At 45.2% G+C, this 21068-nt stretch overlaps 1 protein-coding gene across 1 annotated transcript; it reads left to right on the plus strand.

The window, feature by feature from the left end:
• Positions 1-515: 515 nt before the first annotated feature.
• On the plus strand, positions 516-11055 carry LOC141102474 (dual specificity protein phosphatase 7-like). Its single transcript, XM_073591413.1, has 4 exons — positions 516-522; positions 756-863; positions 6489-6932; positions 10525-11055. The coding sequence occupies exons 1-4, from the start codon at positions 516-518 to the stop codon at positions 10833-10835; spliced, it is 870 nt and encodes a 289-aa protein (XP_073447514.1). The 3' UTR covers positions 10836-11055.
• Positions 11056-21068: the final 10013 nt, after the last annotated feature.

Raw genomic sequence — 21068 nt, forward strand, 5'->3', positions numbered from 1 at the left:
TCCCCACCCCCCACCCCACCCAACCCCCTAAAACTGAGGCGGGTTTCAATCCCAAACTTGTTCAGCTCGCCGGCTGCAACAGGGGGTCCGTGGAAGAGGCGAGCCCGCCCCCCCCGAAACATCACACGGGGGGGAGGAAGCAGCAATTCAAGCGGGTTTCCACAAATGAGATCTCCGCTTGTGATACAGCAGGCTGTGAGGGCCGGAAAGTCAAACGGAGGAAGTTAGGTCATATTGCGGCCTCACAGTGAAGTCGATCCATGTTTAGGAGGATGCCTAAAGCAAGAGTTCCAGCATTGTTCATGGAAAGAAACAAGTGTAAAGGAACTATGTGTTTCAACGGTCTCCTGACCAAGTTCTTTGGCAGGGGCATTAACTTGAAATTTCCCTGGTAGGGGTAGTGAGCTTCCCTCCTCAATTCCGCACTCTAAGTAGCTTGAAATGGGCCCAGGCCATGCAACAAACTGCATCATCCTTGTGTTAATTGCGTGGTAGCTCGGACCTGGGCTGAAGCCATGGAGGGTAAGCAATAAGGAGAATCATACGAGACATACCAGGTAGATCCTCAACGAATCTGTGGTAGGGAGTCCAACCAGGCTGAGGCCTCACTCGGCGTAGTAAAAAAACGAGTTGTCTCGCCATCCTGGACCCTGAGGCGAGCAGGGAAGAGCACACTGTAGCGAATGTTGCGTGATCGCAACGCTGCTTTGACTTGGTCAAAAGATTTTCTGAGTTTCTGTGTCTCTATCGAATAGTCCGGGAAGATCATCAGCTTTGTATTTTGGAATCTGAGGTCCCCAACATTTCTAGAAGCGCGGAGAACTTCATCTCTGTCTCTGAAGTTGAGGAGACGGAGTATGAAGGTGCGGGGGGGGATCCAGGGGGTCCCGGCTTAGGTGGGATACGGTGCGCCCTCTCCACCGTGTAATAAGGGGACCAGCGGGCCTCAGGTAGCAGGTCACGCAGCAGAGCCTCTATGAAGGAGGTGGGATTAGTCCCCTCTACCCCCTCCGGTAGACCAACAATACGGAGGTTATTACGTCGATTCCTGTTCTCTGCGTCCTCGGCTCGGTATTCAAGGGCTTTTACTTTGGTTTGAAGTGTACGGAGTGATGCCCCATGGTCCGCAATGGTATCCTCAGTGGTACTCAATCTCTGCTCCGTCTCGGTAACTCGCGATCTGATTTTATCTATATCTTGACGGATGAGACCCATATCCAGCTGGACAGCTTCAATTTTGGATGTTAATGTGGATTGGCAAGTGGCGATAGCCGCCATGACATCCGCCAGCCAGGGGGGCCGAGAGTCATCCGGTTCCATAGTGGTGATCTGTGAGGCTTTGTGGGCGCTGCGGGCATTAAAGACCTCCGGAGAGGGGCAGGCGGGCGACCGAGGGGAGTCTAACTGTGGTGGGAAAGTCAGCCTCTTGCCCCCTTTACTGTGCTTTGCACTGGAGTTCCTGCGTCTCATTCAGGAGCCAGGGGGCCCAAAGCCGGGCAGTAGTCAGCAACTGGCCATGGGAACCTGTCTGCAGGGTCAGGGGTAGTCAAGCAGTAAATATGGTGCAGTATATGTGTCCCCTTAACAGGTTTTGGCTCACCTGCAGGTATGAGATGCAGAAGGTATCCACTTTAGGCCTCCAGAGATAGTTCAGGGTATGCAGCCAGCCAGGGATCCCCAGGATCTGGAGGACAGGGGGAGGGAAAGGTCATACACTGGTTGTTTCCCTGGACAGGGAGATATCCCCACTCAGCACAGGGCCCCCTCCTCTAGGCTAGTAGGATCAGGTTCGGCCTCAGTCAGTCCTGTGGCTCCAGAGCCCCAGGAGAGGCCGTGGTCGCGGCCTAGTCACGCAGGGAAGGAAGGGGAGGCCAGGGCCAGAGCGCGGCCTATGAACAGTCCAGGGTCTCCTCACCTGCCCCCATCCAGCATCCACAGCAGCCAGCTAGGTCGGACAATAGGACCGATCACGCCAGGGGACTCACGGTTCGTCGCGCGGCCCGTTAGGAAAGGCCGCGGCTGCGGCCTAGTCGTCCACGGCAGGCCGGGAGCGCGCGGCGGCGCCAATCTCGGCCCGGGAAGGGAAATCCTCCTCTCCCCTCACTCTCTAGGGAGTACCAGTGTCCCCCCCCGAGCAACTGGGATTAAAACTGGAAGTTTTTTAAGGCGATGGATCCGGATTATAGAAGCAGGTGAGCGGAGCTCTCTGGAAAAACCGCCGCTCACAGCGCCATCTTGGCCACGCCCCCAGAAATAAAACATTACTGGATCTACTGATTACCAACAATACAGACCTGATCACGGATGTGGAAATACGGGGCAATTTAGGTAACAGCGATCACAGGTCAATTAGTTTCAGTATAAATCACACAAATAGGAAACATAAAGGGAATACAAAGACACTGAATTTCAAAAGAGCCAACTTCCCTAAACTACAAACCTTGCTAGAAGACATAAATTGGGATAACATCTTATCCTTTGTACACACGACCGGTTTTAATAAATTCTGAAGGTTTTTCCGACAGAATTCCGCTCAAGCTGTGTTGCATACACACAGTCACACCAAATTCCGACTGTCAAGAACACGGTGACATACAACACGTACGACGTCTCGTACTTGCTTCAGAGCATGCATCATTTTTGGTACATCGGACCAGCATACAGACGAGCGGTTTTTCCCGATAGGAATTTGTTCTGTCGGAAAAATATAGAACATGTTCTCTATCTAAGTGCGTCTGAATTTTCGACGTAAAAAGTCTGATGGGGCATACACACGGTCGGAATATACGATGAGAGGCTCCCATCAGACTTTTTTTGTCAGAAATTCCAACCGTGTGTACGGGGCATTAGGAGCAAAGAATACGGAGGAGAGATGGGTTTGCTTTAAGAGCATATTAAATAAGGGCATTAGCCAATGTATCCCATTGGGTAATAAATTTAAAAGAGCGAACAAAAATCCTGGATGGCTTAACTCCAATGTAAAAATGCATATAAAAGCAAAGGAGAAGGCCTTCAAAAAATACAAGGTTGAGGGATCATCCTCAGCATTCAGACTTTATAAAGAATGCAATAAGAAATGTAAGGGTGCAATTAGGACGGCTAAGATAGAACATGAAAGACACATAGCGGAGGAGAGCAAAAAAAATCGCAAAAAATTCTTTAAGTATGTAAACAGTAAAAAAGGGAGGACAGACCATATTGGCCCCATAAAGAATGAGGAAGGACATCTGGTTACAAAGGATGGGGAGATGGCGAAGGTATTGAATTTATTCTTCTCCTCAGTCTTCACGAGTGAATCGGGGGGCTTCAGTAACCAAAACTGCAGTGTTTATCCTCATGACACAACACAGGAAGCACCTCCATGGTTAACAGAGGACGGAATTAAAATTAGACTTGAGAAACTTAACATTAATAAATCACCGGGACCAGATGGCTTGCATCCGAGGGTACTTAGGGAACTCAGTCAAGTAATTGCCAGACCGTTGTTCCTAATTTTTACAGATAGTCTACTGACTGGAATGGTACCAGCTGATTGGAGAAAAGCCAATGTAGCACCAATATTTAAAAAGGGCCCAAAATACATCCCTGGGAATTACAGACCAGTTAGCCTAACATCAATAGTATGTAAGCTCTTCGAGGGGATGATAAGGGACTATATACAAGATTTTAAAATAAGAACGGTATCATTAGCAGTAATCAGCATGGATTCATGAAGAATCGTTCTTGCCAAACCAATCTATTAACCTTCTATGAGGAGGTGAGTTGCCATCTAGATAAAGGAAGGCCCGTAGACGTGGTGTATCTGGATTTTGCAAAAGTATTTGACACAGTTCCCCATAAACGTTTACTGTACAAAATAAGGTCCGTTGGCATGGACCATAGGGTGAGTACATGGATTGAAAACTGGCTACAAGGGCGAGTTCAGAGGGTGGTGATAAATGGGGAGTACTCAGAATGGTCAGGGGTGGGTAGTGGGGTTCCCCAGGGTTCTGTGCTGGGACCAATCCTATTTAATTTGTTTATAAACGACCTGGAGGATGGGATAAACAGTTCAATCTCTGTATTTGTGGATGATACTAAGCTAAGCAGGGCAGTAACTTCTCCGCAAGACTCTGGTCCGGCCGCACCTGGAGTATGCTGTCCAGTTCTGGGCACCAGTCCTCAGGAGGGATGTACTGGAAATGGAGCGAGTACAAAGAAGGGCAACAAAGCTAATAAAGGGTCTGGAGGATCTTAGTTATGAGGAAAGGTTGTGAGCCCTGAACTTATTCTCTCTGGAGAAGAGACGCTTGAGAGGGGATATGATTTCAATGTACAAATACCGGAGAGGGTTCTTTACTGTAAGAGCGGCAAGGATGTGGAATTCCCTTCCACAGGCGGTGGTCTCAGCGGGGAGCATTGATAGCTTCAAGAAACTATTAGATAAGCACCTGAATGACCACAATATACAGAGATATACAATGTAATACTGACACATAATCACACACATAGGTTGGACTTGTGTCTTTTTTCAACCTCACCTACTATGTAACTCCTCTCCCCCCCTCCCTCCCTGCAATCTTCCGGGACACGTCACAGGTCCCAGAAGATTGCCCGGCCATTCACAGCGTGGCTTGTGCACGGCTGTGAGGCCACAGCCAAGCGCCCACAGTTGGAATGCCGGCGCTGCGGACAGGAGGGGGGGGGGTGGGGCTTCGTGCGCCCGCATCGCTGGACCGCGGGGCGAGTGTCTGATTATTAAAGGTCAGTGGATATTATTATTATTATTATTATGATTATTATTATTATTCAGGATTTATATGGCAACAACAGTTTGCACAGCGCTGTACAATATAAAGGGAGACGGTACATTTACAATACAATAAAATACAAGCGGGTTAGGAGGGCCCTGCTCCTGAGAGCTTACGATCTAATAGGGAGGGGCAAGTGGTACAAAAAGGTAATAACTGAGGGGGAGGAGCTGATGGGAGAATTTAAAAGCCCAATTACTGGTGGAGGAAGGATAGGCTTCCCTAAAGAGATGTAAAGGAGAACAGAGTAGGAGATCGTCGGACAGTTTGGGGTAGAAGGTTCCAGAGGATGGGAGAGACTCGGGAGAAGTCCTGGAGATGAGCACGGGAGGAGGAGACAAAGAGCAGGAGGATAGTGGGAGGAGCAGAGAGAAAAAGATTGGTGATGTAGCTGGGGGGCGGAGTTGTGGGTGGTATAAGGTGTCAGTGAGTCTGCATAGATGTCAGTCCTTCTATTCACTTGATGGAGTGTGTAGGTTGTCTGCTCTTCAGGGGAGGGACATTGTTCCGGCATTATATGTGGAGGACAGTTGGTGTTGAAGGCCCCGCCCCTGTTCAGGGATGGTTGTTCCAGTTTGATGTAGATGACCTCTGAACCCCGCCGAGTCTTCATCTGTGCCTTTTAGTTTTCTGAAGTGGGTGGAGCTTGCTGTCAGTCCCCTCCCACAGCTCTAAACTCTCTTTGTGCAGAGGTCTGGTCGCCGCACCCTGTTGTAGCATTCTGTAGTGGGTGGAGCAAGCTGGGCCCCTCCCACAGCTCTGATCTCTGCACAGTCTATATACAGCGCAGTGATGATGTCACTGCTACTTTTATATCTGGGTTTGTGGCGCACATAAAGTATATTTCTCTCCATTGTGGAGATTGGGGATGATACTTACATAAAATATGTAATAAAAGGAAACCCTCCATATTGGTACACCCGGAGGCACACCCCTATGGCATCATCTACAAGACGTCCCATAATCGTTTTATTGGAACTCGGAGATCAGTCGCAGTGATGACGTCATCACCGAATAGATGCAATTATGTCTGAGGATACGCCCACACCGACACTGACAGCCACCTCCCTCCATGAGACCCGCCCCCCACCGCTCAATACATTCCTCTCCGCAATACTAGGACTGGAGCCACCGTGCAACCAATCAGCTTCCAGCTTTCGTTTCCAGGAGAGACTGAGGAAATGACTCCTCCTCCTTCTACAAAGTTACAATGTACAGCCTGATCACTGGGGGAGGGGAGACTGAGGAAATGCTTCCTCTTGCCTGCAGCAGACTGATGACATCATCTCGGCCTAGAGAAAGTCACATGACTGGAGACTAAGGATGGCTTTTTTAGTGATAAGAGGCGGAGCTTCTCTTTTGTTGAAATGAAATGTTAATTGGCTGTATGTAGTGATGTCATCATAGTATGTATGTTGTGATGTCATCATAGTATGTATGTTGTGATGTCATCGTATGTATGTAGTGATGTCATCATAGTATGTATGTAGTGATGTCCTCATAGTATGTATGTAGTGATGTCCTCATAGTTTGTATGTTGTGATGTCATCATAGTATGTATGTTGTGATGTCATCATAGTATGTATGTTGTGATGTCATCATAGTATGTATGTTGTGATGTCATCATAGTATGTATGTTGTGATGTCATCATAGTATGTATGTAGTGATGTCATCGGTGCTCCTCTAATGATTTGTGTGTTTTTATCTTGTAGGGGGTTACAGCAAGTTCCAGAGGGAATACCCCGACCATTGTGAGGCCGGCCTCGACAGCCCTTCCCCCACCGATCCAACTCCAGAATGCGTCCTCGGCCTGGGGGGCTTGAGGATCAGTTCCGAAGGTTCAGACGGCGAATCGGACCGGGAGCCAATCAGTGCGACCGAATCGGAAGGCAGCCCCACCCTCAGCAACCAGTCGACTTTCCCTGTGCAGATCCTGCCGTATTTGTACCTCGGCTGTGCAAAAGATTCTGCCAACCTGGATATTCTGGGGAAATATAACATTAAATACATCCTGAATGTCACCCCAAATCTGCCCAACACCTTCGAGAACAACGGGGAGTTCAAGTACAAGCAGATCCCCATCTCCGACCACTGGAGCCAGAACCTCTCCCAGTTCTTCCCCGAGGCCATCTCCTTCATCGGTAAGTGACCACCCCGATTCCTGAACCTTCACCCTGAACCTTCACCCCGATTCCTGCAGCTTCACCCCGATTCCTGCACCTTCACCCCGATTCCTGCACCTTCACCCCGATTCCTGAACCTTCACCCCGATTCCTGAACCTTCACCCCGATTCACCCCGATTCCTGAACCTTCACCCTGATTCCTGCACCTTCACCCCGATTCCTGCACCTTCACCCCCATTTCTGCACCCCTCAGATCACCCTGATTCCTGAAACTTCACCCCGATTCCTGCACCTTCACCCCCATTTCTGCACCTCTCAGATCACCCCGATTCCTGAACCTTCACCCCGATTCCTTAACCTTCACCCCGATTCCTTAACCTTCACCCCAATTCCTGCACCGCTCAGATCACCCCGATTCCTGCACCATTCAGATCACCCCAATTAGAGGGGAGCTCAGCGAGGTGAGAAGTCGGAGGGGTAGTAGGAGGGGTCTTACGATGGGAAGGGAGCTCAGCGGGGTGGGTAGTTGGAGGGGTAGTAGGAGAGGGCAGTAGAAGGGATCTCAGGATGGGAGGGGAGCTTAGCAGGGTGGGAAGCCAGAGAGAGAGGTAGTAGGGAGGGGCAGTAGGAGGGGTCTTAGAATGGGAGGGGAGCTCAGCGGGGTGGGTAGTAGGAGGGGGCAGTAGGAGGGGGCAGTAGAAGGGGTCTCAGGATGGGAGGGGAGCTTAGCAGGGTGGGAAGCCGGAGAGGTAGTAGGGGGGGGCAGTAGGAGGGGTCTTAGAATGGGAGGGGAGTTCCGAGGGGTGGGAAGTCGGAGGGGTAGTAGGGAGGGGCGGTAGGAGGGGTATCTCTGGTCTTCCTGTACAGGTATGACTGGTTCAGATATGTGGCGATCACTCTAAGGATTGTTGGCAGAATCTTCTTTTATTCTCATGCTGTATAGATGTGACCCATAGAGACGCAAAGAGAAAGAGGAGCGGTAAAGTGCAGTCACCGGGTGGTAATACAGAAGCGGAGTCTGTATATTTCCTGAGCAGTTCTATCTGTCCTCTCATGTAGATATAACAAAGTATACATAGAAACGATACGTACCTGAACAGGTGATACCATTATATACATTCTAAGCACAAAAATTGAAGGCTTCCCCTTCCCCCCCAGTGACTTCACAACACTGCTACTGTGCCTGGGGGTGGAAGGGGGCGCTGTTGAGGACATTCAAATTTATAAAATGTGTGTGCATAAGGAGGATGCTGATGACAGCGACTCTGCACCCCCGAGTGATGACACCGACTCTGCACCCCCCAGCGATGACAGCGACTCTGCACCCCCCAGTGATGACAGCGACTCTGCACCCCCTAGTGATGACAGCGACTCTGCACCCCCCAGCGATGACACCGACTCTGCACCCCCCAGTGATGACAGCGACTCTGCACCCCCCAGCGATGACACCGACTCTGCACCCCCCAGTGATGACAGCGACTCTGCACCCCCTAGTGATGACAGCGACTCTGCACCCCCCAGCGATGACACCGACTCTGCACCCCCCAGTGATAACACCGACTCTGCACCCCCGAGTGATGATACAGACTCTACACCCCCCAGTGATGATACCAGTTCTGCACCCCCGAGTGATGATACCGACTCTACACCCCCCCAGTGATGATACCAGTTCTGCACCCCCCAGTGATGACAACGACTCTGCACCCCCCCCCCCCAGTGATGACTCCGACTCTGCACCCCCCAGTGACAGCTGACAGCTCTCCTGCTACCTGTACTTGCTTGTGAGGCACTTAATGTTAACAGTAGGACATTTGCCTGGGGGTCCTATGAGAACCTCACTATAGGGCCCCTTGATCTGTAGTTCCACTCCTGGTTTTAATGCAACCAAAACAGAAGCACAATTCCTGCACTGTGCACATTCTAGAAGACCGTCTCGGTGCTACAGATCTCTAGAATCTTCTACTCGTGTGTCCTATGCCAGGGGGGTATTATGGGGTTTATTATGGGGATTTTGTGGGGTTAGTATGGGATGCTCTGCACCACCCAGATCCAGAGTCCAGGTCTCGGGGTGACAGTGGCGCCTGCACTGTGAATGATTCTTTTTCCATTTCAGAGTCAGAAAATGAGATAACGGCGACCTTTACTATGGAAACATCTGAACTCCTTATCAGACGCAAACAGACGCCGTCCCCTTCGGCATTCAGAAATTAGAAGTGTGTCTGGAGTAAAGGGCCCTTCCTGACTTCCAGGAGCAGAATGTCATCTGAAATAAAAATCCCTCAAGACCCCCAAATACTCCCCAACCCTCATCCAAACCCATCAAACTCCTGTCCAACTGCCATCCAACTCCATCTGACCCCATCCAACCCCCATCCGACTTCCGTCCAACCCCATCCAACCGCCATCCAACTCCATCTAACCCCCATCCAACTCCCGTCCAACCCCATCCAACCCCCATCCAACCGCCATCCAACTCCACCAACCCCCATCCGACTCCAGCCAACTCCATCTAACCCCCATCCGACTCCATCCAACTCCATCTAACCCCATCCAACCCCCATCCAACTCCACCAACCCCTATCCAACTCCATCTAACCCTGTCCAGCCCCCATCCAACTTCACCAACCCCCATCCAACTCCTCCAACCCCCAACCAACTCCATCTAATCACCATCCGACTCCATCCAACTCCATCTAACCCCATCCATCCCCCATCCATCTCAACCAACCCCTATCCAACTCCATCTAACCCTGTCCAGCCCCCATCCAACTTCACCAACCCCCATCCAACTCCTCCAACCCCCAACCAACTCCATCTAATCACCATCCAACTCCATATAACCCCATCAGACTCCCGTCCAACCCCATCCAACCGCCATCCAACTCCATTTGACCACATCCAACTCCATCTAACACCATCCAACTCCATCTAACCCCATCCAACTACATCTAACCCCATCCAGCCCCCATCCAACTCCACCAACCCCCACCTAACTCCATCTAACCCCCATCCAACTCCATCTAACTCCATCCAACTCCTCCAAGCCCCATCCAACTCCATCTAACCCCATCCAACTCCTCCAAGCCCCATCCAACTCCATCTAACCCCATCCAACTCCTCCAAGCCCCATCCAGCTCCTCCAAGCCCCATCCAACTCCATCTTACCCCATCCAGCCCCCATCCAACTCCACCAACCCTGTCCAGCCCCCATCTAACTCCACCAACCCCATCCAACTCCATCTAACCCTGTCCAGCTCCCATCCAGCTCCCATCCAGCCCCCATCCAACTCCATCTAACCCCATCCAACTCCCATTCAACTCCACCAACCCCCATCCAACTCCACCAACCCCCATCCAAATCCACCAACCCCCATCCAACTCCACCAAAATACAATGTTTCTGTTGTGTTTAGAGCAGGGAAGGGTTAGAACCTCTCTGCTGGGATTTTTATTGCTGTCTGTGTATTCAGTGGCATATACAGTTATTATGGGGTTATTGGGTGGACTGTCCTTTTTAAAAATGTCCATTGGCTCTTCTTGTGCATTTCGGATCTCTGGTTTGTTCCACATCGATAATTTGTAACCGCCTCCCATTTCCTTTTCGTTGCAGAAGAAGCTCGGTCCAACAAATGCGGGGTCCTGGTCCACTGCTTGGCCGGCATCAGCCGCTCGGTGACGGTGACGGTGGCTTACCTCATGCAGAAACTCAACCTGACCCTCAACGACGCCTACGACTTTGTGAAGAGGAAAAAGTCGAACATCTCCCCAAACTTTAACTTCATGGGGCAGCTGCTGGACTTCGAACGGACACTGGGACTGAAGAGCCCTTGTGAGCTCCGCCCACCAACTGGCAACCAGCTCTACTTCACCACGCCCACCAATAACAACCTCTTCCAGCTGGACAGCCTGGAGATCACATGATCCCCGTCCAATCAGCAGAGGGTTTTCTACGGGAGTATTGTGTGCGGATGAGTGGTGGGCGCAGCATTAATGAGCATCAGCTCTGCATGGAATCTGTCTATATACATTATATACCTATCTATATACACACATATAGGTAGCTATATATAGTAATAATGCAAAACTTTTGTGATTGTAAGTACTTAACTTTCCTTTTTTTTTTTTTTTTTTTTTTTTTTTTTATACAAATAACGATCAGAGAATTGTTCTTGATCTTTGCACTTAACGTCAAATCAGCATTCCTTCAATCAAATCCTAAAATAGCTGCAGGGTTCAATCAACTTTATTTGTATTTTTTTTTTAATCCATTTCATATTCTGCTTTATGGCGCTTTATTATATTTTTCTTTTGCACATGACAATTACCCAGCACATAGCATTGGAAATTTTTTATTTTTACTTTTATATATTCATGCTAAAAATTTGTTTGTGACAAATGATCCAGAATATCCAGAAAATATTACCATACAAAATGGGCAATACCCAGTACATAGCATTGCAAAATATTTCTTTCTTTTTATTAATTTTTTTTTTTTTTTTTGCACAAGACAATTACCCAATACATAGAAATACATATTTTGTAATGCTATGTACTGGGCAGTTGTCTTGTGCAAAAAAATTTAAAAAAAAAGAAAGAAATATTTTGCAATGCTTTTTATTTTTTTATTTTTTTGCACAAGACAATTACCCAGTGCATTGCATTGCAAAATATTTCTTTGTCTTGTGCAAAAAAAAAAAAAAAAAGAAATATTTTGCAATGCAATGCACTGGGTAATTGTCTTGTGCAAAAAAATAAAAAAATAAAAAGCATTGCAAAATATTTCTTTTTTTTTTTTTTTTTTTTTGCACAAGACAATTACCCAGTACATAGCCTTGCAAAATATTTATTTCTTTTTATTAAAATTTTTGTTTTGTTTTTTTGCACAAGACAATTACCCAATACATAGAAATGAATATTTTGCAAAGCTATGCACTGGGTAATTGTCTTGTGCAAAAAAAAAAAAAAAAAAAAAAGAAAGAAATATTTTGCAGTGCTTTTTATTTTTTTATTTTTTTGCACAAGACATTTACCCAGTGCATTCCATTGCAAAATATTTTTTGTTTGTCTTGTGCAAAAAAAAAAAAAAAAAAAAAAGAAAGAAATATTTGGCAATGCTATGCACTGGGTAATTGTCGTGTGCAAAAAAAAATAAAATAAAAAAGCATTGCAAAATATTCCTTTATTTTTTTTTAATTGTTTGCACAAGACAATTACCTAGTGCATAGCATTGCAAAATATTTCTTTCTTTCTTTTTTTTTTTTTTTTTTTTTTTTTTGCACAAGACAATTACCCAGTACATAGCATTACAAAATATATATATATATATATATATATATATATATATATATATATATATATATATATATATATTATATATTTTTATATATTCTTTATGCAGAACATTTCTTTGTGACAAATCATCCAGAATATCCAGAAAAAGATCGCCTTACAAAATAGATCTAGGTTGGGAATTTTCTCTTTTTCTCCGAAATTAGAGAGCTATATATATATAATCCTTCTAAATCGCTTTATTCCTTGCTTTTGTCTCATGACCACCTTGCTCCTCCTCTGGCTCAGGCAGTGGGCGGGGCTAGCCTGCTATGCCATGAATTGCAATGAGAAGGAGGAGCCTCTGTCAATCAATCTTACCCGTCTCATCATGTGTATAAGACGCATGGGACGCCCCCCTCCCCTGTTGCCGCTCGGTTGCATCGCCCGATGGGCGGGGTAAGCGTGTTCGATTGACAGTTGCACCTCCTGTCTTTGAAGTTCACAGGAGGGCCAGACTGGTCCCGCCCACCGCGCTGGAGAGCAGACTCTGGCTTTTCCTGCAGCGGGGAGTGGCGGCGAGGCTGCAGCGGGTAGATGAGCCCGTGGCTCGTGGCCACCAATCACAGAGGAGGTCGGTGACGGGATCATCAGATATCTTCCTATAGATACAATGTATTACAAAGACACAATATTATACTGAAGTATTGTAAAGATTATAATGAGGGGGCGGGGTTTACTGACACTTTATTGTTTCTCCAAATCATTCTTATTACTCGGATTTGTTTGGAAAACAAAATCCTCTTCCGGTGTTCCGGTACGCCAAATATTCACCAAATGTTGCTCTTTGCACACCGTAAACTCTGAAAAAAAAAATGACATCAATGACGCGATCTCTCCGTAGAAATAATGCAGCAATTTTTTGTTTTTCCCCCTTGGAACATAATTTGTTACTTGTTAATCCTGCCGGTAGAAAACATTATTTTTCCACTTCCTGGAATAATATTGGGTGACAACGTTTGTCCTGGAGTGAAATTGTACAGCAGCGTTGTCAGGGGAGGGGAGGGGGGGAGGGGTCTTAAAGGCATATTTACTTTATAAAGAGTTTAAGTAACAAATTGAAGCTCAACTCCAAATAACACCTTTTAAGCATTTACAGCAAACTGGTTTTAATTTTATTAAAAAAAAAAAAAGTTTAATCCTCCTTAAACATTTACCTGTAGAGCTGTTATTTTTTTTCAACTGCCTGTAACAGGCCAAGCTGGCCAGAAAAAGTTTGTTATAGGGGTTTGGAACAAACTCTATAACACTGCAAGGAGGGGCTTACACTGGTCAGTTTTTATGCATACTATTTAAGTTATTTTTTAAATAAAAAAAAAAAAAAACTTTTATTAATTTTTTAATTTAATTTTTATTTTAATTTTAATTTAATTTTTTTTCAAAAGAGAACAAAAACCTACTGTACCTAAAAGTGTTAGCTAGAGCTGAGCTTCAATTTGTTAGTTACTTAATATATAACTGGTCAGTTTTTATGCATATTGTTTAAGTGTTTTTTGGGTTTTTTTTTTGTATTGTTTTTTATTCATTTTTTAAACTTTCATTTGATTTTTTTTTTTTTTTATATTTTTCAAAAAAGAAAAAGAAAACAGTTTGCTGTAACTGCCTAAAGGTGTTAGCTAGAGCTGAGCTTCAATTTGTTTGTTAGTTAAACTCTATATAAAGGAGGGGGGCTTACACTACTCAGGTTTTATGCATATTTCAGTCTTTTTTTTTTATTTTACATTTTAATTTTTTTTTTTTAATTTTCATTTCAATTTTTTTCTCCTTTTTTAATATTTAAAAAAAAAATCAGTTTGCTGTAACTGCCTAAACGTGTTAGCTGGAACTGAGCTTCAATTTTTTAAAACTCTACATAAAACTACATGTCCATTTAAGACCACCCTGTCAACAGGGAGACGACACGTTGTGCCCTTTCACCATACAACAACCAGCGTTGTCACCCCTTTTTATAGGAAGTGTGAAAAATAATGGATCTACTGGCAGAGTAACAGGTAATAAAATCATTACCGGGGCTCAGAAAAACAAGGACTGCTGTGTAATTTCAACTGACAGACGGCATTATATAGGTTTTTTTTTTTTTTTTATGCTCAGAGTTACACTTTAAAAAAAAAAAAAAGCCAATTTATTATGCAAACCTTTAAAAAAAAGAAAGAAAAAAAGGCTCCTATCAGGATATTATTTTTCTGTTTCTCAACAATCAGGGGTTGCATAAAACTACTTTACACCGTATTAAAGAAAAGTTAAAAAAAAAAAAGTTATAAAGTATTGACAGTTTTTTTGTAAAGAAAAAAAAATAGATTTTGCCCAGAGTTACACTTTACTAAATGTGCCAATTTACTACGTGACCAAGAGAAAAAAAAAGGCCCCCGACAGCGTGTTGTATTATTTTCCAACATTCAGTGTAAAGCAAAAAATCAAATAATATTTAAAAATTATTTTGTAAAGTGTTGACATTTTTTTTTTATAGGCAAATGTATTTTTCCCAAGTTATAATTTTAAAAATGTGCCAATTTACTATGTGGCCAAGAAAAATAAATAAAAGCCACCCCCCCCCCGTCAGCGTATGACAGTATTGCTTCCCAACATTCAGTGTAAAAAAAAAAAATCTTCTAATTATAATTTTTTTAAATTATTTTATAAAACGTTGACTTTTTTTTTTTTTTAAGCAAATGGATTTTGCCCAGAGTTTTAAAAAATTGGCGATTTATTATATGACCAAAATATAAAAAAAAGAACCAATTTCCCAATATTCAGTGTAAAAAAAAAAAAACTGATACTTTTTAGAAAATATTTTGTAAAGTGTTAAGTTATAATTTAAATTTTTTTCCCCAGTTTACTATGTAAAAAAAGGCCCTGTTAGTGTATTATGGTATTATTAGCCAACATTAAGTCTAAAAAAAAAAAAACTGATATTTAATAATTATTTTGTAAAGCCTTGACAATTTTTTGTAAGAAAAGGGAATACTGTTGCCTCCAAACTCTTCCCCACATCATTTAAGAGCGGTGCCCCCCCTCCCCCCCGAATGGTGCTTTATTTCCAACGCTCCCAATGTCAAAGGTGCTAGCTGCAAAATAGTTTACGAATTTGCCTCACTTTTAACGATATATATATATTTTTTGAAAAAAAAAAGTTATAATTCAAAACAAGAATTTATAGAGCATATTTTTTATATATATACTTATTTAAACACCATAGGGTTTAGAAAAAAAAGCACCTTTTGTTAAAAAAAAAAAAAATTAAATAAATATAAAAAATGACAATTAGAACTGCCAAATGAATCACCATTACTATATTTTAACGTTGTGCCTTGTATTTAAAGGCCTTTTTACTCTGTATGTGAAGGCCAATAGAGGCGCTGTGTTGTGAGAAGGGATAATACTTAAAAAAATGTAGACAGTTTGCTAAAAACGAGTGTTACATAATAAAGAAGTATCACCGGGTGTATGTAGAATTTGGTCCCGTTTTGATATTTGCTATGGTTGTGCTAAAACAGACCATATATTTTTTCTGTTTATGGCTGTTGTCAGCTCCTCCCTAGGCTTCAGCCCAATTTACTGACATCCCTGTGGGAGAAGCTCCTCCCCAGGCTGCAGCCCAATTGACTGGCGTTCCTATGGGACAAGTCTTCCCCAGGTTTCAGCCCAATTTACTGGCATTCCTATGGGAGAAGATCCTTCCCAGGCTGCAGCCCAATTTACTGGCGTTCCTATGTGAGAAGTCCTCCCCAGGCTGCAGCCCAATTTACTGCCGTTCCTATGGGAGAAGTCCTCCCCAGGCTGCAGCCCAATTTACTAGCGTTCCTATGGGAGAAGTTCCTCCCCAGGCTGCAGCCCAATTTACTGGCGTTTCTATAGGACAAGTCCTCCCCAGGTTGCAGCCCAATTTACTGGCATTCCTATGGGAGGAGTCCCGCCCAGGCTGCAGCCCAATTTACTGCCGTTCCTATGGGAGAAGTCCTCCCCAGGCTGCAGCCCAATTTACTAGCGTTCCTATGGGAGAAGTTCCTCCCCAGGCTGCAGCCCAATTTACTGGCGTTTCTATAGGACAAGTCCTCCCCAGGTTGCAGCCCAATTTACTGGCATTCCTATGGGAGGAGTCCTGCCCAGGCTGCAGCCCAATTTACTGGTGTTCCTATGGGAAAAGTTCCTCCCCAGGCTGCAGCCCAATTTACTGGCGTTCCTATGGGAGGAGCCCTCCCCAGGCTGCAGCCCAATTTACTGGCGTTCCTATGGGAGAAGCTCCTCCCCAGACTACAACCCAATTTACTGGCATTCCTATGGGAGAACCCCGATTCTTGCATCTATGTGCAGTGATACTCGGTACATATCCTACTAGAACACCGGCAATAACACGGTTGGGATCATCAGTGCAGAGAGTGGTGTCTGTGAAGATCGGTGTCAGCTCCCTCTACCTGCACACAGCCTCACCTGAGTACCCCGCTGCTCTCTGGGGGGAGGGGAAGCGAGCAGTTGACCATTCCGGCTCAACAAACACAGCACAGATCAGAATGGGATCCGAGTACTACATGCACCTGGTCTCGAGGGGGGGAGGTTGACCAATTTTTAAGTTGTGATGATTCTACTTTTTTAAAGAGCCCCCCCCCACCAATGGTTTCCTTCATATGGGTGACCGGTAAAGGCCGAGTGGAACAATTGCCAATATTGACACCAGCGAGGCCATTGATTGTCTAGGACATAGAGAAATGTTCAGTCCTGAAACATAAGGTCCGAAGGACTCCCACCCTGAAATAAGTGACAGGTCCACTTAGCTCACAGCACTTTAATACAGGCTCAGTCTTTGATGCTGTTTTGTCCCCTTTAACCCTTTTTATTCCAGCAGATATTTTGGTCAGCAATAGGCGAGGGTTTCCCCCCCATGTGGAGGTACTTTATAATAAAAGCCATATATTATCTGACATGTAATGTCTTCTCTACAAATATAGTCTATCAGACCTCCGCCATACACTACAAGATCCCTCCCCCTTCACATTCCATGTATGCACTTTGTGTAGCCCGGCACCGAGAGAGTACAAAACAATCGCCCTAAAAAAAGGAGCACGGTAAAATGATTACCCCATAACAATTCAGAACTTTATAGGGAATTAGGAAATGATGGGGATTCTCTAGTAGTTATGGTTACATTTATTTCCTAATTCCCTCCAGCGTTCTCTAGAATTGTCACATTCCCGGTCCTGCTCCACTTTCCATCCTGTCACATTCCTGATCCTGCTCCATTTCCAATCCCATTGTGATCCCGCTCCATTTCCCATCCCATCACATTTCTGAACCTACTCCCATTTCCCATCCCGCCACATTCCTGATCCCGCTTTGTTCCCTATTCCATCACATTCCCAATCCCACTTAGTTTGCCATCCCGTCACATTCCTGATCCCGCTCCATTTCCCATTCCATCACATTCCCGATCCCAGTTCCTTTCCCATCCCGTCACATTCCGGATCCCACTTCATTCCCCATCCCATCACATTTCTGATCCTGCTCCATTTCCCATCCCGCCACATTCTTGATCCCGCTCTATTCTCCATTCCATCACATTCCCGATCCTGCACCACTTCCCAACCTGTCACATTCCTGATCTTGCTCCATTTCCCATCCCATCACATTTCTGAACCTACTCCCATTTCCTATCCCGCCACATTCCCGTTCTCGCTCCATTTCCCATCCTGCCACATTCCAGATCCCGCTCCACTTCCCATCCTGCCACATTCCAGATCCCGCTCCACTTCCCATCCCACCACATTCCTGATCCCGCTCCACTTCCCATCCCGCCACATTCCTGATCCCGCTCCACTTCCCATCCCGCCACATTCCTGATCCCGCTTTGTTCCCTATTCCATCACATTCCCAATCCCACTTCGTTTCCATCCTGTCACATTCCTGATCCCGCTCCATTTCCCATTCCATCACATTCCCGATCCCGCTTAGTTTTCCCATCCCATCCCTGATTCATTGCCACATTCTTGATCCCGCTCTATTCTCCATTCCATCACGTTCCTGATCCTGCTCCATTTCCCATCCCTGGTCCACTTCCCATCCCGCCACATTCCTGATCCCGCTCTATTCCCTATTCCATCACATTCCCGATCCCACTTCATTTCCCATCCTGTCACATTCCTGATCCTGCTTCTTTTCCCATCCTGTCAGATTCCTGATCCTGCTTTATTACCCAATGCCGTCACATTCCTGATCCCACTTCATTCCCCATCCCATCACATTCCTGATCCCGCTCTATTCCCTATTCCATCACATTCCCAATCCCAGTTTCTTTCCCATCCCGTTACATTCCGGATCCCACTTCATTCCCCATCCCATCACATTCCTGATCCGCTCCACTTCCCATCCCGCCACATTCCTGATCCCGCTCTATTCCCTATTCCATCACATTCCTGATCCCACTTCATTCCCCATCCCATCCCATTTTTGTCCGCTCCACTTCCCATCCCGCCACATTCCTGATCCCGCTCTATTCCCTATTCCATCACATTCCTGATCCCACTTCATTCCCCATCCCATCCCATTTTTGTCCGCTCCATTTCCCATCCCGCCACATTCCTGATTCCGCTCCATTTCCCATCCCTTTGTGATTCCGCTGCATTTCCTATAATAAAGTTGCATTGTAATCTTTTTCTTCCTGTGTTACAATCCAGGTTTTGTATTTTATATTCTCTGTATATTGAATCTTTGTATCTGTTGACAGTTTTACATAATATAATATCTGGAGACGAGTTTGGTGAAATGTTTGTATTCGGAGTCTCCGCCATGTGCCATGGTTTTCTATGAATCTATGAAATCCCGTTCACTTTGATGTCCCCGTTGGGAATGTTGGGTGTTTAGAATCGGGACGTCAGCAAAACCCCCGAAAAACCAAATGTAAGCTGAGCACAGACCATCTGATTGGACCATCTCCTCCAATGTAATATGAGGGCCTGCCTGATTGGGTAGAACAGGGAGCTCCGCCTACTACACAGTTTTGGTAAATCTGAAGTTGATTGTACGGAGATTACAATGGGCGACCCTTTACAATAAGATCGTGTGATCTGGGTGGGGGAGGGGCGTTTAGGGCGGAGAATTCACAGTTCTATTTTTTTTTTTTTTTACGTCATCGATTTCTGCAAGTAAATCCGCAGCGCTTTTTTTTTAATGCGTTTACATCAGCGGCAGAACGAGGCGCAAATCTCCCCGTCAGGCCGTTTCTGTTCTTTAAAGTGGAACTCCGCCGTTTACCATCCTCTTCATATTAAGGGGGGGAGGGGGTTACGTTTTAAAGGGACAGCACACAAGAATGTATTTGTGTTTTTTCCTAATATTTTGCTTTTAAATAAATAAAACAATAAAATGTTGCGTCGAGTCCACGTCAGACGGATACAAAAAAAAAACGAACATTTCCGCTCCGGACTCCAGTGAGGAGGAAACTGGAAATGTTTCTTGTTATTTGTTATTATTATTATTATTATTATTCTTATTCGATGTAACGGAGAACAAAAATAGAACTGTGAGCCAGAATACCTGTGTGAGAAGCTTTGATTGGACGCAGACACCCGACCACACCCTGACTGATGTCCCTGGTTCATATGCATCCTGTGGGGGGGGGTCAGCTTCCATCTGAGGCTTCTCACACAGGTACAGATCTGTGGGGTGTTATTGGTGGGGTCCCCTCCCCTCCCCCCCGGGGGTTTTCTGTGCAGCTGTGGTTATATGGCTTCCGATCTGCAGAATGAAAGAGCGATGATTGTTTATACCGCAAATAAACATATTTTTCTGTATTAAAAATACTGACCTTGTGGATTTATTCCGGGAAATAGAAGATCGGGGAGCGAAATGTGACAAATCCGATAGGTTTGTGTGTGTTCCTAATCCATGCAGCGCCATCTGCTGGTGAATCCTGGGATTACAGCGCTTACAGACGGACTTTACACTCTCAATCAATATTATAGTGGTATCCTGGATTCAGGCGTAATTCATTCCAGAAAAATGTTTGTAATCCAAGGTACTTGTATATCAAAGTGAGTTTCACCCACAGGAATCAATGGAAACTCAGATAATTCGTTCCAGTGTCACTGCTTGTCTATGCAGTACCGCATGTGGCCAGAGGTGGGGGGAGGGGGGGCACCGGAAACACTCGGAGAAGCTCGGAGACCAATGGAGTGTTTCTGAGCGACTCCGAGCATCACCGGTGCCCCCCCCCCACACCTCTGGCCACATGCGGTACTGCACACCTCAGAGGTTTAAAACCTTCTCGTCTTTTGCGAGACAACGCTCGCAAATCGAGTCAGAATTAAAAAATAATAATAGCTTGTATTGCGAAACGCTTGCAAACCGCGTTGCTCACAATCCGAGGTTTTACTGTATTATATTTAACCTCTTGACCTCCGGAAGGTTTTACCCCCCCCCCCCCGTTTCTATTCAGCACTGCGCTCCTTTAACTGGTAATTACACAGACAGGCGGCGCTGTACCCAAATGATATTTATACCGTTTTTTTTTCACACAAATAGAGATTTCTTTTGGTGGTATTTGATCACCTTCTGGGTTTTTTATTTTTTATTACATAATCAAAAATAAGACAGAAAATTAAAAAACAAAAAAAAAACATAATTTCAAAAAAATCCAATTTCTTTATAAATTTAGGCCAAAATGTATTCTGCTAAATATTTTTGTTTTAAAAAAAAATCCCAATAAGCGTATATTGATCGGTTTGCGTGAAAGTTATAACGTCTGCAAATTACGGGATATATACTGGGATTTATTTTATATACTACTAATGGTGGTGATCAGCGACTTATAATGGGACTGCGATAATGCGGCGGACA

The sequence above is a fragment of the Aquarana catesbeiana genome, linkage group LG07 (genome assembly GCF_042186555.1).
Source record: "Aquarana catesbeiana isolate 2022-GZ linkage group LG07, ASM4218655v1, whole genome shotgun sequence".
NCBI classification, from domain to species: Eukaryota; Metazoa; Chordata; class Amphibia; order Anura; family Ranidae; genus Aquarana; species Aquarana catesbeiana.